At 39.1% G+C, this 17,508-nt stretch overlaps 3 protein-coding genes across 3 annotated transcripts; 2 read left to right on the top strand and 1 right to left on the bottom strand.

Annotated features, from left to right (window-relative positions):
* Window positions 1-2,868: 2,868 nt before the first annotated feature.
* Window positions 2,869-6,705, bottom strand: endou (endonuclease, polyU-specific). Its single transcript, XM_044024597.1, has 9 exons — window positions 6,603-6,705; window positions 6,377-6,499; window positions 6,163-6,285; window positions 5,187-5,358; window positions 4,876-5,081; window positions 3,600-3,713; window positions 3,410-3,516; window positions 3,188-3,330; window positions 2,869-3,102 (listed from the first exon to the last, which is right to left on the bottom strand). The coding sequence occupies exons 1-9, from the start codon at window positions 6,658-6,660 to the stop codon at window positions 2,982-2,984; spliced, it is 1,167 nt and encodes a 388-aa protein (XP_043880532.1). The 5' UTR covers window positions 6,661-6,705; the 3' UTR covers window positions 2,869-2,981.
* A 1,515-nt stretch (window positions 6,706-8,220) lies between these two features.
* Window positions 8,221-11,163, top strand: tsfm (Ts translation elongation factor, mitochondrial). Its single transcript, XM_044024991.1, has 6 exons — window positions 8,221-8,355; window positions 9,263-9,415; window positions 9,547-9,675; window positions 9,794-9,916; window positions 10,121-10,202; window positions 10,581-11,163. Exons 1-6 carry the CDS (start codon window positions 8,308-8,310, stop codon window positions 10,973-10,975), a joined length of 930 nt encoding a protein of 309 aa, XP_043880926.1. The 5' UTR covers window positions 8,221-8,307; the 3' UTR covers window positions 10,976-11,163.
* A 1,062-nt stretch (window positions 11,164-12,225) lies between these two features.
* On the top strand, window positions 12,226-16,340 carry myl6 (myosin, light chain 6, alkali, smooth muscle and non-muscle). The gene is made up of 6 exons (XM_044024992.1): window positions 12,226-12,321; window positions 12,638-12,665; window positions 12,954-13,097; window positions 14,060-14,233; window positions 14,435-14,512; window positions 15,978-16,340. The coding sequence occupies exons 1-6, from the start codon at window positions 12,319-12,321 to the stop codon at window positions 16,004-16,006; spliced, it is 456 nt and encodes a 151-aa protein (XP_043880927.1). The 5' UTR covers window positions 12,226-12,318; the 3' UTR covers window positions 16,007-16,340.
* The last annotated feature ends 1,168 nt before the right edge of the window (window positions 16,341-17,508 follow it).

Here is a 17,508-nt window from a genome sequence, read left to right as displayed (position 1 = left end):
TGGTTAAGCTGAGAAGAGAGGCTGTAGTGTGGAGTCAGCACTGAGCACCTACAGTTACTATTAAGTCTCATGTCTGCTTCAAACTCAAATTTGCCACACAGCATGAGTTTATGATACAGTTGAAGGTTTGCAGGGAGAGACTAGCTTGTTATCTGTGGGCAGTACTTAAAATAACAAACTCACTTTAGACTGAAGAGCAGAGAGAGAATATACAGCATCTGAATTAGGATTTAGATTTAACGCAAAGTACTTTACAAGGTAATCTGCCCACCCACTGTATGTGTTCATTATCCCCGGTTCATTCCCAAACCCCCCCAGGTTTCTGCCTGTCCTATTCCACACCTGCAGCCTGAAATGGGAATAGTAGAGCCGGGCCTCTCACTTCCCCAGAGTGGAATTACCAGGGGAATACGATAGCTGATGCCTTGTGTCCCTATTGCATATATGCAGACACACGGGCAACAAACTTAATAATGATACTTTTATAAAATGGAATTTGCTATTTATTTAGCTTTTTATGTAAGTTTTGAAGGTATTGGTTTGATGCCAGGAACAGTTTGATCCTGACTAATCGGGTCTTCTTTTGCACCTTTATCATTCTTATTTGACCCACTTACTTCTGTTGTTCGTTCTTCTTGGCCCACAAGCGGCGCTCAAGCAAAACTGTACAGTATGTATGCTATAATGTCCCCAGGTCCCTCAGTGCTGGCCACACATGATGAGTCTGTCCTGCAGATGGTCTTCTTTTAAACACATCTCTTATTTTAACACTCTGTGGCTCAGATGCTCATTTATTCTCCACTGGCCGCTCAGCTCACTCAGCATCTTCACAATGCTCAGAGGAGAGTTCCTCCCTCACCCATTCTAGGTATGTTTGTGAGATGGGAATGGAGTTTATGATTAAAAAACAAGGGCAGATAAAACTTCACTTCAGTACACACACGAGTATGACCTTCCCCTGATTCCCCAGTGTTTCTGTGTGTGAAAGTGGGGTAAAAAAAGTGCTTTGTCCATCTGTCATGCTGGAAGTCCTTAGAGAGATGCCAACGCCACAGCATGAGGGGCATGTTGTGTATATATATATATATATATATATATATATGTCTGTGTGTGTTTGTGTTTGTGAGGGTTTTCACATGTAGCGATGAGCAGAGACATGCATGTGCAGCAATCAAATAACATTTTCTTCAGGAGCCTTGGACATATTTTCACTGCAGAAATGGTCCAACAAGGTCAGTCCAACAGCCCCAGACTGCATATGTCTGTATCCACTTCAGTACTGATACCATTGTAACACCAATGACAATGCTGTCATCAGAGTGTTTGGAAGGTATAAAAAACAGCAGAGAATGAATGTTGGCCTGTGTTTCATGGTTCCCCATCAACTTTAGAAATGGCCGGCACCTAAGCCAAACATGAACCTCCCTCCAGCCCAGCACCGACCCTGGGGAGACTGGGGTGATGCTGACCATGTGTCCCTCCACTAACCATCTCATTGATGGACCACAGCAGCACTGAGTAAAAGAGTCACCCTCCCTCTCTGCCTGAACCCCTAAACCCCCTTAACCTTACCCTAAACCCTCTGCTGGCCCCCTGTTGTGCGTGCTCATTGGCTGACCGCCTTCAGGCGTCCCTTTTCCACGGGTCTATTGTCTGGCCCCATAAGCAGCTTTGTTTCTGCATGTGCAGCTGGGCTAGCCCGCGCAGCCATTAGCCACAACACGCCAAAAAGAGAGCGGGATAATATAATTACAAAACAAAAGTCAGGTGGCTCGTGAGATCTGCCTGGAGAAGCCCATTTGGGGGAGATGCGAGGACATGCTGGCGGGTGGCCAGCTATAATTCGATTATGAAGTTGTGTGAGCGACAAAAGAAACAATTGGATCTTTTTTTCTTTTATTTGCCCCACTGTGATTTAATTTGATTCCTTTGGGGCTTTAAAAAGAGGTCAGTATGAAAAGAGAGAAGATTTACTCTTCTAATTTCTAGAGTCACCAGCTCCGAAAATGCACCATTTGTTTGACAACACAGCGAGAGAAATTCTTCCCTGAGCTAACTTTATTGTCACGTTGCTGCAACACTCAAGACTGCATGTGAGGCCAAAATCAGATGAATTGCATTTTCTCTTCAAACCGACTGGTCTTGTGCTCTTGTTTTGCATGAATGCACACAGACTGGTGGACAATGGGATCAGTGGCAGATCCATCTCCTGTAATACTTTCTTTAAACAGGGCTGCGAGTGTGTCCCCCTGTTCTGTCGGCAGACCAGAATTCATCCTGTTAGTCACCCTAGATGAGTGAAAGAGTAAAATCAACCCCCATCCCAGCTGGACACACACACACACACACACACACACACACACTTAACCCCACATGGGGAGTTACACATGCAGCTTTATGGACAGCTGATAAGAACAGGTTTAACTGGTGGCTACTGTTCAAAGCAGGTCAAGCAGAACTGGATCTGTTAATGTCTTTTTGTTTCTATAGTTAATACAGCAAAAGACTGCATTTTGTTTTCTTTTTGTTGTGCATTTAAATAAGACAATAAACAATTGTGTCAGATGCACACTTGCTCTCACTACTGAAGGGTTGGTGTCAGTATTGTGGTTGCTCAGAGCGTGTAAACGGCTATTTTCTTTTTCTGGCCCATTAGGCACCGTTTCGATTGTGCCCCTGGGAGAGCACATTCTCATGCTCTGTCAGGCTGCCCAGAAATGTTTCACCTCAGATGAATCGACTGTCTGGTTCACTGTTTTATTTATGCAGTTGAGCCGGCATGTTTCAAAGTGGGAACATCTTTCAGAAGAACAAAAAATGATTCACAGATTTGAATTTGAAGCTGAAAATGGCGCTTATATTTATTTATTCAACAACTCTCGCTGAGATTGTTTCCTCTATAGGGAATTTTTTTTTTTTTTAAAAACATTTATATTATCAGTTTTTGAATGACTCTTTAAGTTGCTTATTGTTTAACAGTCTCAGTTCCTGGGAGTTGCAGGAAAAGCAGAACCGATGAACTTCTTTCCATCACCATAGAAGGTTTTCTCCCAGGTATAGGTTTGGATGATGAGCTCCTTTCCTCCCAGGCTAAGACGACACCTGAGGATTATGGACAATAAAAAATAAATAAATGAGGGAACATTCATCATCTGGGGAACACTGCAGGACATTTGGATTTACTCACTGTTTTCCAGGACGAGTGATGTAACACAGGCTATACAGTGCAAAGTCAAACTCAGGGCTGCAGCCCATCACTGCAGATCCGACCTGCTTATAGTAGCCATCCCATTTGAACTGCATCCCCATCACATCAGGGTAGTTTGTCCACTGAGTGATAGAAATGAAGAACATGAATGAAGTGCTTCAGATATCACAACATAAACCAAACCACACTGTAGATGCTTACAGGCCCATTGAAGCTGTGGCTGTAGTAGTTAAGCTCTCCTCTTTTTTCAAGAAGATAAAACTGGATCCAGTTGTGAAAGCCAGATACCTTTCCCCCCTTGATCTCTCCTATCACACAGAATGTTCATCTTAGTGAAAACATATGTGCATTCAAAACGGCAACGCTTCAAAGACATCTGCTCTGCCCAAACCTGCAAAGATGTGTTCAAAGCCACTGGAATCCATTTTGTTGTTGTAGCGGGAGTACAGACCGAACCACATCATCTCCAGATCATGAGTGAACTCTTCCTCCGATGCATAGACACCTTAAAGGGGACATATTATGCAAAATCAACTTTTGAACCATTTTAATATTTGGGACTCTGGAGGCCCTACCAGTCGCCAAAGTGTGGAAAAAGAATACTCAGTCATGTTTGAATGAAGAATATTTGGTATCATTTTATTTTGATAGTTGATTAGAGAAGATTGCAAAGTGTGGAGGCCACACATTTTTAAAAGGTTTCATAAGTACCACATTTATCTGTACATCTTTATTCATATTTGCTAATTACGTAGCAACAGTATTAGTATTAAGTATTAATAGTATTAATATATTAATATTTTCATTATATCTGACTTTAAGCCAAGTGGCACCCAGTCGTGATGTCACCCATAGGAATATGAACTCCTCTTTTGAAGCCTCAGGATTTGTCATTATGCCAGCACCATGTTGAGGTTTTGCAAACAGATGTCACCTGCAACCGGGCTCCTAATGGACGACATCAACTGTCCATCACACTGGTGTCCACTCATACGTGCTGTGCTTTAATTATATGCTATTGGAAAAGAGCCAGAATTGATGTGTGAGAACATTAACCCCTCATGAAAATGTTAATTAATGTTAAAAATAAAGTGGCAGGCTGTTTTTTCCAATTGACAACAATTCAGAGAGTAGTTTTTGCAACGAGTGAAGATGCCCCCTAGTGGCTATTTCATATATATTTTATTTCCTGGTTGGCTATATGTGGAAACAGGAAGACAACATCTGTTTTTTAAATCAATGATCTATACTTAAAACTTATTGTTGACAAGGTGGAGGTCTGTGTGCGGGGTCACATTTGGTCTAAAGGGGGCCACATCTACGAATGCTTCTGGACACATTTTCAGTGATGTGCCTGGTCTTATCGGGTCTTTCAACATCATACACCCTCCTCCAGTTGTCCCAACTTTGGCTGATCAGACAGCAGCCTAGCTACCATGACTAGATGACCCCTTTTTTAACCATAGCTATCTTGAGGCCCTGTCTGCCTCTTCGGTGGAACTGTGGATGGCTCTCCTCATTCTACATCCCACCTCTACTGGGAGACATCCTGCTCTCCATCCTGCCCTGTGGCAGCTGCTGACCAGCTCCGAGTACTTTCTAAGCTTTTTTTTTTGCAAAGGCCAGGGTTGAACTGTCATGAATGTGCCATTTAGGGACGTAGTTACCTTTTGTGTAAAGGAAGGCAAACAGCTCCCTCCCCAGCTCAGTGTTGGACATGGCCTCCTTGATAAAAGTCTCCTGCTCAGCGAGCTGCTGAGGATTGAAGTCCTCTGCCTGTCCAGTCATCCTCTTGTAGTTGTCCAGCACAGCCAGGAAGGCAGCATATGTAGGTCTAGAGAAGAGAGCATCCTCATCCAGGAAGCGGAACAAGCTGGAAATGCAAAACACAAACACCAGATGACACAGAAAAAGAGGTAAATGATCTAGAAGAAGTGTCCAATGAGACAATGCTACGATAAAAAGACTGTCTGCTCACGGCCTGGGGGACCGATCTGTCTGTGAGCTTGTCTCAGAGTCATGCACCAAAGCCTGAGGGTCAATGATCAACTCTGAGGCTGAGGCCTTGTTCGAGTCCAGAGCATAAAGCACCTCAGAGATGGCCTTGATGTCAGCGTCAGTGATCACACTGCTGCCATCCCCACTATCACCTGTGGATAATCAAAACACACTCACTCATATACTGTCACAGTCATTTATCCATGTCTATGAAATGTGAAATGACTACAAAATAAGTGCTTACAGAATTGTGTATATGTATCATTAACCATGAAAACAGTTAAACAGTAATCAGTAATACATTTGCTAATACATTGTAACTTTGATCTTTAAAATTAAAATAGTTCTCCTTGATAGTGATTGCATGCCACATTTGTGTTACAGAGAATCTACATTTTTGTGTTATTTAGTTCTATAGGGACACCTAGTGGTCATGCAGTGAAACAATTTTTTTTGGAAAACTGGTGAAGATGAACTAAGATGTTTAAATAAAGTATATATATATATATACACACACACACAAATTATATATCACTTTTAAACTATAGTCATAAATAATTATTTTGGGCATTTGGCCTTGTAGTTCAATTTGGATCCTGGTCAATGGCTGGGGTGCACCTGCGCAAGGTCCCCAACCCCCAATGCTCCTGCACCTGGTCTGTATGTGTGCTTACTACTGGTTTGTAATAAGGTCAAATTCACTACCACTAGTTGGTGTGTATGCAAATATATAATTCTAAAAAAGCATAGTCTCCAACAAAACCACAAACACTAAATGAAAAACAAAAATTAAATGCTAAAGGTCTTATAAAAAGTTCTACAGGGTTTTTTTGTTGAACTGCTTACTTCTTGGAATTGGTGTACACTACGTAGGACTACTGCAAACAGGAGAAAGGTGTTACACAGTACAACATGTGAGACAGGGTCTGTAAGAGGTTGCACATGGTTGTTCTCACCATCACAGAGGTCTGTGTAGTCACTGCAGCAGTTTTTGTACTGGGTGCACTTGGAGTTGCAGTGGCACTTGTTCTGGGAGTTGTATTTCTCATCACATCTGCCGTTACAAGACATGGCTCCAGCTAGAAAGAAAAGAAACGGACTAATGATAATTAAAAACCTTCTATATGAGTGTATATGTGTTGGTGATTAGTTGTTACAGTCTGCTCTCACCTTTACATAATTCAGCGTAGTCTGAACAACAGTCACTGTAACGCTCACAGGCTGAGTTACACTGGCAGGAGAAATTATTGTTTGTCCCGTAACCACAGCGACCCTGACACGAGTCTAAAGAGTCTGGTAACCAAGAGGAGTATAAGTATATTACAATCCTATTGATATTACATGTAACAATAAATATGCAGTGTGATAATACATTAGTAGGAAAAAAATCACTTACTACTGTATCCCTGGCAGACCAGGGTCACACAAAGTGTGAGGAGAGCAATGACCTTCATCTTGGCTCAGCAACACCCTGAAAATAATGTGAAATGATCGTCATCATGGTCTCCATTTTATAGCACGTTCCAACTGACCAATCCAAAAACAACACTCATGTCAACCCTGCCCAAAGGTTAGAATTGTCACTGCAGCATGATCATGTCACTGCAATAAAGAGTACAATAAGAAAATACAGATAATGGTCTGTAATAGAAACAGATTAATTAAGCATGTGTGGGTGCAGTTATACGTCTAAAATAAGTGGAAACGTATGTATTCTCAAAGTCAGTGGAAATAAACCTCTCATCTTTATATCTGTGAAACTGCACAGCTGCACTAAAAAAGGCGGCACTTTTATCAGTCAAGATGTGAGCTATATTACACCTTTACACTGTTTTGACTTATAATGTGCTTGTCTAAATTTAAAAAAATGAATGTGTTTGAGCACAATGCATTTTACACTAAAGCAATCCAATCCAATGTGAAATAATAACAATTTAAAGTTAAGTAATGAAGTTACATATGAGCACTCTTTCGGATTTCTGCTGCCAACGTGACCAGATGCTGCACTTCACAGAGTTTGTGTGAGATAGCTCAGATTTCCCAGAATAGCTCACCTACCACAATGTACCTTCATGTTGAGGTCACGTACATGTCCCATACACATACCACCTGGTGAACTACTGAGTATTTTAGATGCATGAACAAATGATACATTCTGAAGTATATTCAGAATGATAATATATATATCCCAGGTATATTATACATCATTTCAGGTCTATACCTGCCTTCTGATTGTTAATATTTTAAATTACATGTGAACAGATTCAAGAATACAAGAAAAGTGTTTCTCATAACTATTTTGTCAAGAAAACACAGGAATTCTTATTGATATACGACACGTGTGACCATTTCAGACAAAGACTGATTAATTATAATTCAATAATTTGTTTAAAAAAGTAGAGGAAAAATACCACCTGTTTATTGTTTTATTGTATTGACTTTTGCTTTGAAAAATAATGTCAGTATCAAAAATGTTGAGGTCAAAATTATTAAATATGCAAACAGAATATTAACTAAAATTAAAATGTTCACCATACATCGTCATAAACGGTATGTGTTATATTTATGTTTAGTCCTCTTTGTGAAGTCCTTGATTGTCTGCACTTCTATTGGACACATGCAAAAAATATTCATATCCTGCAAAGATGTTCACATTGTATGTATTTTTTAGTCCAATGTTTAATTATTGTATTTTATATGTATATTTTTAAGTTTATTTTCAAGTTTATTCTTTAAATTTAGATTTTATTATATTGTATTGTAATTTTCATTCCTCCGTACAGCAATTGTTTCTCTTAATTGTATCTGCTTTAATATTTAAGAATCCAGAGCCTTTTATTATTGATTTATTTTATTATTATTATTGTTAAGCACCAAACACCGAAGCAAACGCTTTAATTCATGGCAATAAAACTGATTCCTATTAGAAATGGCCTCACTGTTGTGCTCCCGTGCTGTAGAGGGCGCTGAGCAGTGATAATGACCCATCTTACTTTGACTTGTTTATTCTACGCGGCTTCCGTACACAGCGTGGATTTCAATGACATTCTGACTGAGCTTACATGTCTTCATGAGTTTTGCTTCTGCTTGTGTTCACAACAATGTCGTTAACCTTTTTATTCAGAACAGTCACTAGAGATGCTGCAAAGGTGAGCAGATTAAAACCTCTTATTTCCGTACATTTTTAATCTAAATGTTACCTTGATTTTGAGCTGTTACGCTCTGCTTTGCTAGTTAGCGTCTGTAGGAGTTACCAGCTAACCACTTACATTGAGTTACCTGGCTAATTCATTCATAATCCATGTTCATAAAATCAAAAATAAATGTGGTTGCTTGTCTCTGGGTGATATTTTGCTTTAATTGTTATTTGGTGAGGAAGAGGGTTGGTACATGTTCTACAGTAGTGCTGGAGGCTGTGGCTAAAAAGGTTATCACAATAAACACTTTTCAAGTCAATCAATATCACTTATAATCACAATAAGTTGCAGATAATTAAATTATTGATTTTTGTTCCTGAGTGAAAGTTAAAGATACTAGTACTTTATGGTTTTATTGACAACATTTCAGCTAAACTCACGCAAGGGCGTCTTCACTCATGACCTGGATGACTGAACTGAGAACCTTCTTTTACACTCAATTGCCATTTTATTGGATACATAAGACATTTCATACAGTGACTACATTGGCACCCAGTGTAGTCTGCTGCTGTAACCCATCTGCTTCAAGGTTCAAAGTGCTGTGTGTACAAAGAGGTCATCTTCATACCTTGGTTGTCTTTTCAAACTGGTCTCGTCATTTTCCTGTAACCTCTGGCATTGACAATGTATTTTGTACAAAGTCATTTTGTTTGTAAAAAATCCCACTAGATCAGCAGTTTCTGAAAATAGTCTGACCAACCTGTCTGGCACCATCAAACAAAGTCACATATTCACATTCTGATGCTTAGTTTGAACTTAAGCAGGTTGTCTTGACATACATTGATTTGCTGCCACCTCTGTCTCTGGGCTTTGTGGAGTCATAATGTATATTTCACCTTGTTCCATCTGTGGTCCTCAGGTTGGCCTTTCCCAGCATGTGCAGTTGTTACATAGTGGTTGTCATCTCCGGGCAGCAGACAAAGCCCTCCTCATGAAACTGCGCAAAAGCACTGGCTACACTTTCATCAACTGCAAGAAAGCACTGGAGAAGTTTGATAATGACGTCACACAGGTAACCATCTCTCCATCTCCCCCTGCACTCATCCATCAGATGTGATATAACTTCATAGCTGTGTGTGGTGGGGATAGGAAGTGGCACCTGAAACAACAAGCTGTGTGACAGTGATATTTTAATTCTTTCAGGCAGAGAGCTGGCTGCAAGAGCAGGCCCAGAAGGAGGGCTGGAGCAAAGCACACAAACTTGAGGGCCGCAAAGCCAAAGATGGTCTCATTGGTTTGTTTGTCAGAGATCAGGCTGCAGTTATGGTGGAGGTAAGGCTAGTGTTAGCTAATACTGACATTATAATTTCTAATGATCTGTGTCAATATATGTTGGGCTTGAAGGTAGTCAGTGATATCACTTGTTCCTCTTTCTGTCTGGCTGATGCAGGTGAACTGTGAGACAGACTTTGTTGCCCGCAATGAGAAGTTCCAGCAGCTGGTTAAAAATGTGGCCTTTGCCACACTGGCTCACCACCTGAATAAAACCCAGACCCAAGCCAGTTATATCAAGGTAAAGATTCAAAATGATCTTTTATTTAATGAATGTTTGTTTGTTTGTGTAAAGCTAAAATTTGAACTCCAATTTATTTGGTTCAAAATAATTTTGCAGCCCTATGCTTGTACAAAAGAAAACACAATTCACACATTCACATTTTCTAATTGACATCTTATAATAGCGAAGAAAACATTTCAGCATAACATTATTTGTTTTCAGAGTGTCATGCAAGGTGAAGAGTTAAACAAACTCAGTGTGGGTGAAGGATCTTCACTTGCAGACCAGGTGGCTCTTACAATAGGTAAGTAAGAATTTCTTTTTTTCTTTAATATGATGTTTCTCTTTTTTACTCTAAAACACTGTTGTTTTGTGTGACCCATTATGTTCCCCCTGTGCCTGGATCAGCAATTCTCTCCTATAGGGTTCATACACCGATTGTGTAATAGGAAAAAGTTCAAATTAATGCCGTCCACTACCTTCATTTTTATGTATGCTCATGTTTAAAAACAAAACAAGAAAGATGTACACAGACTACAGTGTAAAGCAGTCGGTTGTTTGACCTTTAGCAAAAATATACAACGTAGTTTGCTCATTATTTACTGTGTGGATTCAACATAACTCCGTGCGAACTTAAGGCATCATTCATGAATAGAATGTTTCTTCCATTCATTTCTCTCAGGTCGCCTCGGTGAGAACATGTCATTGAAACGAGCAGTGACAGTCGGTGTCCCTCCCGAGTGGCAAATTGCATCTTATGTGCACGGTGATGTGAGCTGCCATAATGAAATGGCCATGGGGCGTTATGGTGCCCTGATCATTTTCCAGGGTGGAAAGGAGGAAGAACGGGAAGCTTTAGGTCGTAAGCTTGGACAGCACGTAGTGGGAGAAGCCCCTCTCTCTCTGGGCAACATGGATGACCTGCCCTGCGGTGAAAGTGAGACACGTCTGCTCTCTCAGACCTTCCTTGGAGACCCCAGCAGGACTGTTGCAGAGTTCCTCAGGGGTAAACAGGCTCGAGTGTTGGACTTTGTCCGATTTCACTGTGGAGAGGTAGCTAGTGAGAAAGCGGAATGAATGAGAAACAATTTAGTTTGTTTGTTTGTTTCATCTGAAAAAAGCCAGTGTTTACTCTCTTAAATACAGACAGTCAACAAATTGTCAGCATGAATTTAAAAGCAGAATATATATATATATATATAGGCCCACAAACACTGGTGCCCGATGAAGAAATCAATAAAATGTCATTTTATCTGAAAATCAAAGTCCAAGTTACTTTTGTATGATTCATAATACTGCAAATTGCATTTTTTAAATACATTTATTTCTTCAGTTGTTATGCAGTGTGATTATTATATAATATTAGTCAATATTCACTTCCTCCAATTGTGTTATCTCACTTAATATAATATTTTTTCATATTTTTATTCTCAAGCCTTTGCATAGTCATTTGAAAGAAAAAAGTCTTATTGCTGAAGTTAAAGTTGGTGATTATTTTAGGTGCCTTGGTTGTTTGCTATCTTCTTTAATCTGTAAATTACCAAATTATAGGGGTATGCAAAAGTTTTGGCCAAACTTTTTAAATTTTTAAATTTAAAATGAAAAGATTTATTTAGATGTAAATATACTTGTTACATGAATATCAAATAACTAATATCGCCTGTTGTTGTCTTCAGTTCTTAAATGACTATGACCTTAAGTTTCACTGCCGACAAACAACTTGACATGCTTGTTGATGACAACGTCCTTTCTGGTAAGTGAAAAATTTAGTTTCCTGATGCACTTGGGAGAAAGAAGAATGAGCACAGAGATGTTCAGAAATTAGGAAGTGAGGAGAAATTCACCAATTGACACACCAGTGTAAATATAAAGAATAGCATATATTGAAAAGGAGAGATAAGATCAGAAACAAAATGCAGACAAAATGTAGGATAAATATATCAAACATGTTTGATGGCCTAAAGGAGAAACAACTTAAAGGTCCAATGTGTAAGAATAACTCTGTAAACCTCTGTAAAGCACGGTCCTTGCTTATAGTACATATAAAAGGCTTATTTAGAGGCTACAAAACCAACCCGTTTTTATTTGAAATAGATAATATAGATACAAACATGAGTATTGTGTTACACTTGATACACTTGACCTGTAAACGTCCATGTTTGAGCAGAGAAATCCTGTTAGCTGCATTCTGTAGTTTCATCGCTAGATGTCGCTACACGCCTGTCCTTCAAAACCAAGTTGAAGCTGCTTCTCTTGAAAAAGAAAAAAAAAACGCTTCGGGGCTTGTGATTGGCTGTGGTTTACGAGCTGCAGTGACGTCATCGGGGATGTGGCGGAGGAGGAAGTTACTTGAGTCAGTACCTCAGCCCAAAGCAGAGCCGCTCCTGTCCTTATTTGGTGTTTTATAACCAGCAGCAAACATGGTAAGTGAGGACGTTTTTGTACATTGCTATGCGCAATTCGTTAGTTTAAAGCGTAGAGTTTGAAAACTAAATATCCGTCGATGGTTTCTATATATATAAATATAAACAAATGTAACCCAGTTGATGTTAAGCTAGCTGCGTATGTGCTTCGGCCTTCTCTAAAACGTTAAGCGTTTAGCTACAATTATTTAGGGCACGTTTGAGTTGATTGGAGAATTAACTTTGACATTTGTTGATTAATGTAAAACTAATTTGTGTCTTTATTTCCGTCCCAACCGCGATCCCCTCCCCCCGTGTGTTTTTCTGCCTCAACCAGTCTGACTTCTCTGAGGACCAAATCTTCGGTGAGTTTAAGACAGGTCACCACCGAAAACGGATTGTCTTATTGATACAATGCTTTTGTAATCCATTAAGTGAACTATAGTCAATATATCATTGTGATTTTGAAAATGGCTCTATGACTTGTGATCCTGGAGCTGCTGTCATTGGATTCCTGCAGGAATCATTACACGGTCTGAATGAGCTGCTTTACACTAAACGCTTTAGACTTCATGTTTTTGTTTCCCCTGTAATGTTCATTGGGCTAATGTACTGCTGGGCTGTATTTGAACTCCACCTGTCCCCCATGTCAGAATTTAAGGAGGCCTTCTGCTTGTTTGACCGGACCGGTGAAGGGAAAATCAACTACAGCCAGTGTGGTGATGTAATGCGGGCCCTTGGACAGAACCCCAACAATGCTGAAGTACTCAAAGTCCTGGGAAACCCTAAATCGGAAGGTACAATGACAAACCAATTATTTTAATGCCTTATTTATTTGGCTGGCTTGTTACAATGAGAGAGAAATGGCTCAGTTATGAGTTTGCTGCTCATACCTGTGCTAAATAAGTCTCCTTCTGTTTTTAGTTAACTCAGAGGGGGGAGTGACATGTGGCTCTAATGTTGACCATTGTTAGTTTGTTCACAAATGCTACTTCTAACACAGTTAGTTGTAAGTAAGTGGATGTATGCACTAGACTTGCTAATTGTCTGTCAACCAGGTCTAACGCCAATGAATTCATTACATTACATGTCATTGAGCAGACGCTTTTATCCAAAGCGACTTACAATGGAATTGAGTACAATCAGCCAGGGGTGGAGTCAAACTTGCGGCCATGATGTCTTTCACACACAGAGTACCGGTCTTAACCACTGAGCCACTCCAGTGAAAGGAGAAGACCATGACCATGGTTAACTTCTGTACACTGACACACAAAAAACACAAACCACATTGTATCATGATCTATTTGAAAATGGAATGTCTTGTTTTTCCCATTCCCTTCACCTTGTTGCCCAGAGGCAATGATCAACAGACTGCAGTATTTACATCTCCACCCTAAACAGTATGGACCGGTGTTTTTGTAACCCTTCACAACTTTTGATAATTTAAATCCACATAATTGCATAATATACCAAACTCAACCGAAAATTCTAAAATGTACCATTTGGTGGAATTACATGATTTACACCGTCCTGAAAAGTTTGAATGAAAACAAGAATTCCCTCCTAGTTTACCCTTTGTCTACTTTTTACAATGATTGATACATGTCACTGATAAATAGGCATTCAGTCAGTGCTGATATCTGCATTTGATCTGTTATTTATTGCATATACTGGGATAGAACACAAGAAGAACTGTCAATTCCCTTTAGAAGCTTCCTGACTTCACGTTCATGTTTTCTTTTGTTTTTCATTCCTGCAGAGATGAACTACAAAGTGCTGGATTTTGAGCAGTTCCTGCCCATGTTCCAGGCCATTGCTAAGAACAAGGACCAGGGCTCCTTTGAGGACATGGTAGAGGGCCTGCGGGTGTTTGACAAAGAGGGAAATGGTACAGTGATGGGAGCAGAGTTGCGCCATGTCCTCTGCACACTAGGTAGGACCTTAAGTATCTGTGAGACAGAGACACAGTGGTAGTCCTCATCACATTATCCAAACTAACTCGGCTCTGTTTTCTTGTCATTCTTGTTATGTTGAGTAAACTCCCCTCAGGTGCTCCTCCTCAGCCAGAGAAGATTTAAACAAGCCTTTCTCTACAGCAACTTTACAATGTTAACAATTATTGTTTGTGTACCAGGTGAAAAAATGACAGAGGAGGAGGTGGAGACTCTTTTAGTGGGACATGAGGATACCAATGGCTGCATCAACTATGAAGGTAAAACCATAATAGTATTTACAGTACAATATGTAATATGTGCATGGAAAAAACATGACACAAAATGTAAGATGTTGTGTCTATGTCACACAGCAGAGGTACAGTTCAAAAGTCTCAGGACACCACCAGTTTTGTTGACTTGTCTGTCGAATTCTGTGATCGTTTATGCATTTGGATTGGAATGATGTGACTGAACGTTTGTCTTGTCACACTGAATACTTGACTTTAACCTGTAGAAGCTGTTTTTCTCCTGAAAAATGTGTTTTTAAAACTGCATACAGTTTTTCCAAGGTGGTATATCATGATATATTTTTTTCTGGTTTGTATGATAATTATAGCTTTGCTAAAACAACAAATCTAATGATGGCCTAAGACTTTTGCACAGTACTGTAGAGTCATTAGCTAGTCTGGTTTAGGTTTGTGGAATTAATAATTTTCAAATGGATACCGTATTTTGAGGTCTTGCAATTAGCAAATCGCAAAGCTGCAATTTAGGACACATGTCATACAGCATATATTTGTTTTTGGTGGTTTAAGTAATGGTAATGTATATCTTTGTCATCCTTGCATTACAATAGTGGAGCACTTGTTCTATCATATTCAAAATCTATTACAAATTAATGTTGTACTGGAGCTTTAATTGTAAAATATTTCAAATGATTCAGCCCGAGTCTGTATATGTATTTCAGATACGAAATTGTAAATATTATAGATAGTTAAAGGTTAGTCATAGATATCCACAATCCATACTGTGCTGAGTTAAAGATAATGTATCTACAATGACATGTGGAAAATGTGACCTCATATGTCTTGGGAAGAATGACATTGTTATGTGCAATGACAATTGTAGATAGAAAAATATTTTGCCAGTATCTTAACTGTTAATGGAATAACTGATATTTTAAAGGCCTATCCAGAATACCTGTTATCAAACTCCTGAAAGTCCTCCTTAGTTTTCATCATGTAGTAACAGCTCAGAAAGTCGCCACTGCCCAGAGGCTTCACATTCTTTCAGCGAGAGCAGAGAGAGAGTTTGCACTTGTCTCAACATGCAGTGGTAGAGCAGTGAACAGCAGTGAAACATGCACTGAAACTCCTCACATTCCCTAAATGTGTGCAGCAGAAGTTCTCCTTGTTATATGACCACTAGTGGGCCTAGTGATCACATGACCTCCCTGTCAGGTTAGCCGCTAGTGGTTATGCTAATAGGTAAAACAGACTGAGGGCCCTTCCATGTCCGTGAGTTCTACGATCAGTCCTAGTTTACCATATGATTATTCCATGAATCACGAGATAACAAACTGAAAAAATAGAACAGCAACTTAATATAATTTATATCTCAGCTCTTTGTTTCAGTAGTTTTTATATATATATACAGATAGATAGACAGATAGATAGATAGATAGATATCTATATAAAAAATAAGCTTAAGTTTAATTCTAAAGCTGAGTTTCTCTCCTGACAGATCTTGTCCGGATGGTGATGAGCGGTTGAGGAGTTCTGAAACACACTTCCAGCTTTAATGTTACTCCTAAAAATGTTTTCCCTCCTTTTTGTCCCGTCTTGACCTCCCATCCATATCATTCCATTTCCAACAAGTGTGTTTTGTTTTTGAGATGTCTTTTTCTTTACTTTTTTTTTGTAAGTGCCTTTTTTAATCCTTTAGACCTCATCTTATCTCATGTTCCAGTTTGGTCTCATCGGCAGTTACTTCCACTTGATGATTAACTCTGTCACCTTTGTCAATCAGCCACTCTCTGCCTCTCTTTTTTGGGATATGAGAATGTGAAATGTAACATTCCACAATAAAAATTGAATTATAAAGAGACATTCATATCAGCCTGTCAGTCTTTGCTTCAATACTTCTTTATAGCTTATAGTTGATACACTTAATCCTTTACAAATCCAGCCCAGTCCAAATTTATTTGTAAAGTACTGTAGCAACTGCTACAGTGGACCAAAGTTCTGTACATTCTAAAGAAATGATGCACACAAAGCTCACACAAGGCAATAACATACTTAAAGAACAAAACATGTTTAAAAGTGACAGTCATACAACAAAAACAACTTAAATGGTGTCAACGGCCAATGAAAAGTGATTACATTTAAGAATAGATTTTGAAAACAGACAGGGAAGAGATCATTCCACTTTTTAGGGACTGCAACAGTGAGTGCACGGTCCTTACTGAGCTTACATTAGATTTCGTTTTTGGCACACTGAGGAGCAGCTGACCTGAGTGAGTGGGGAGGTGTGTGAGGGTGTAGCATCTCAGAGGTAGGGGAGGGCAAAGACATTTAAAAATTTAAAAATGGAATAAAACAGTTTTTAAGTGAATCTTGAAACGCATACAATATCCTGTTTGAACTACATTGGTAAAGGTCATGAAAACTAATATTAAATATTTTCTAATCTATTACAAAACATCAGTTAATCACTGAAAAGTACTATATGGACAAAAATATTCAGACACCTGACCATTACACCAACTGTAATGGAACTGTAATGATGTATTTAAATACATATGCAGTAATTGCTTGGTAATTTTTCAGGAGAATAACAGAAGTTACTCAGTGGAGCTTTAAGTTAAATCATCCTCCACTATTAAAGTAAAACAAAGTAGGATTTTAAGTGTTTCAATGATAATTTGTTTCCATTCATCCATTCATTCTGTAGAGCGTTTGAGGTCAGATACTGATGTTGGACAAGAAGGTCTGGCTCACAATCTCTGTACCAGTTCATCCCGAAGTTCAAACCATTTATTCTTTATAGTCATAGCATAGTATTGTCATACATGTAACATGAATGTCTGTACTACATGTTACAATCCGCCTTCTATTATTGAGACATTTTACTCTAAACCACACATTTAAGAGTCAAGAGGAGATAAATTCATTCTTTATGAATAATAAAATGAATTATCATCGATTGAATAGCTTTTGAGGTCTTTCAGTTTGGACTAAAGCAGGGAACCAGTTGCCTTCCGTAGCACAATGCT

Source organism: Solea senegalensis, linkage group LG4 (genome assembly GCF_019176455.1).
Source record: "Solea senegalensis isolate Sse05_10M linkage group LG4, IFAPA_SoseM_1, whole genome shotgun sequence".
Lineage (NCBI taxonomy): Eukaryota > Metazoa > Chordata > Actinopteri > Pleuronectiformes > Soleidae > Solea > Solea senegalensis.
Note: the sequence above shows the minus strand (reverse complement) of the source record. Positions and strands in the feature narration are given on the sequence as shown.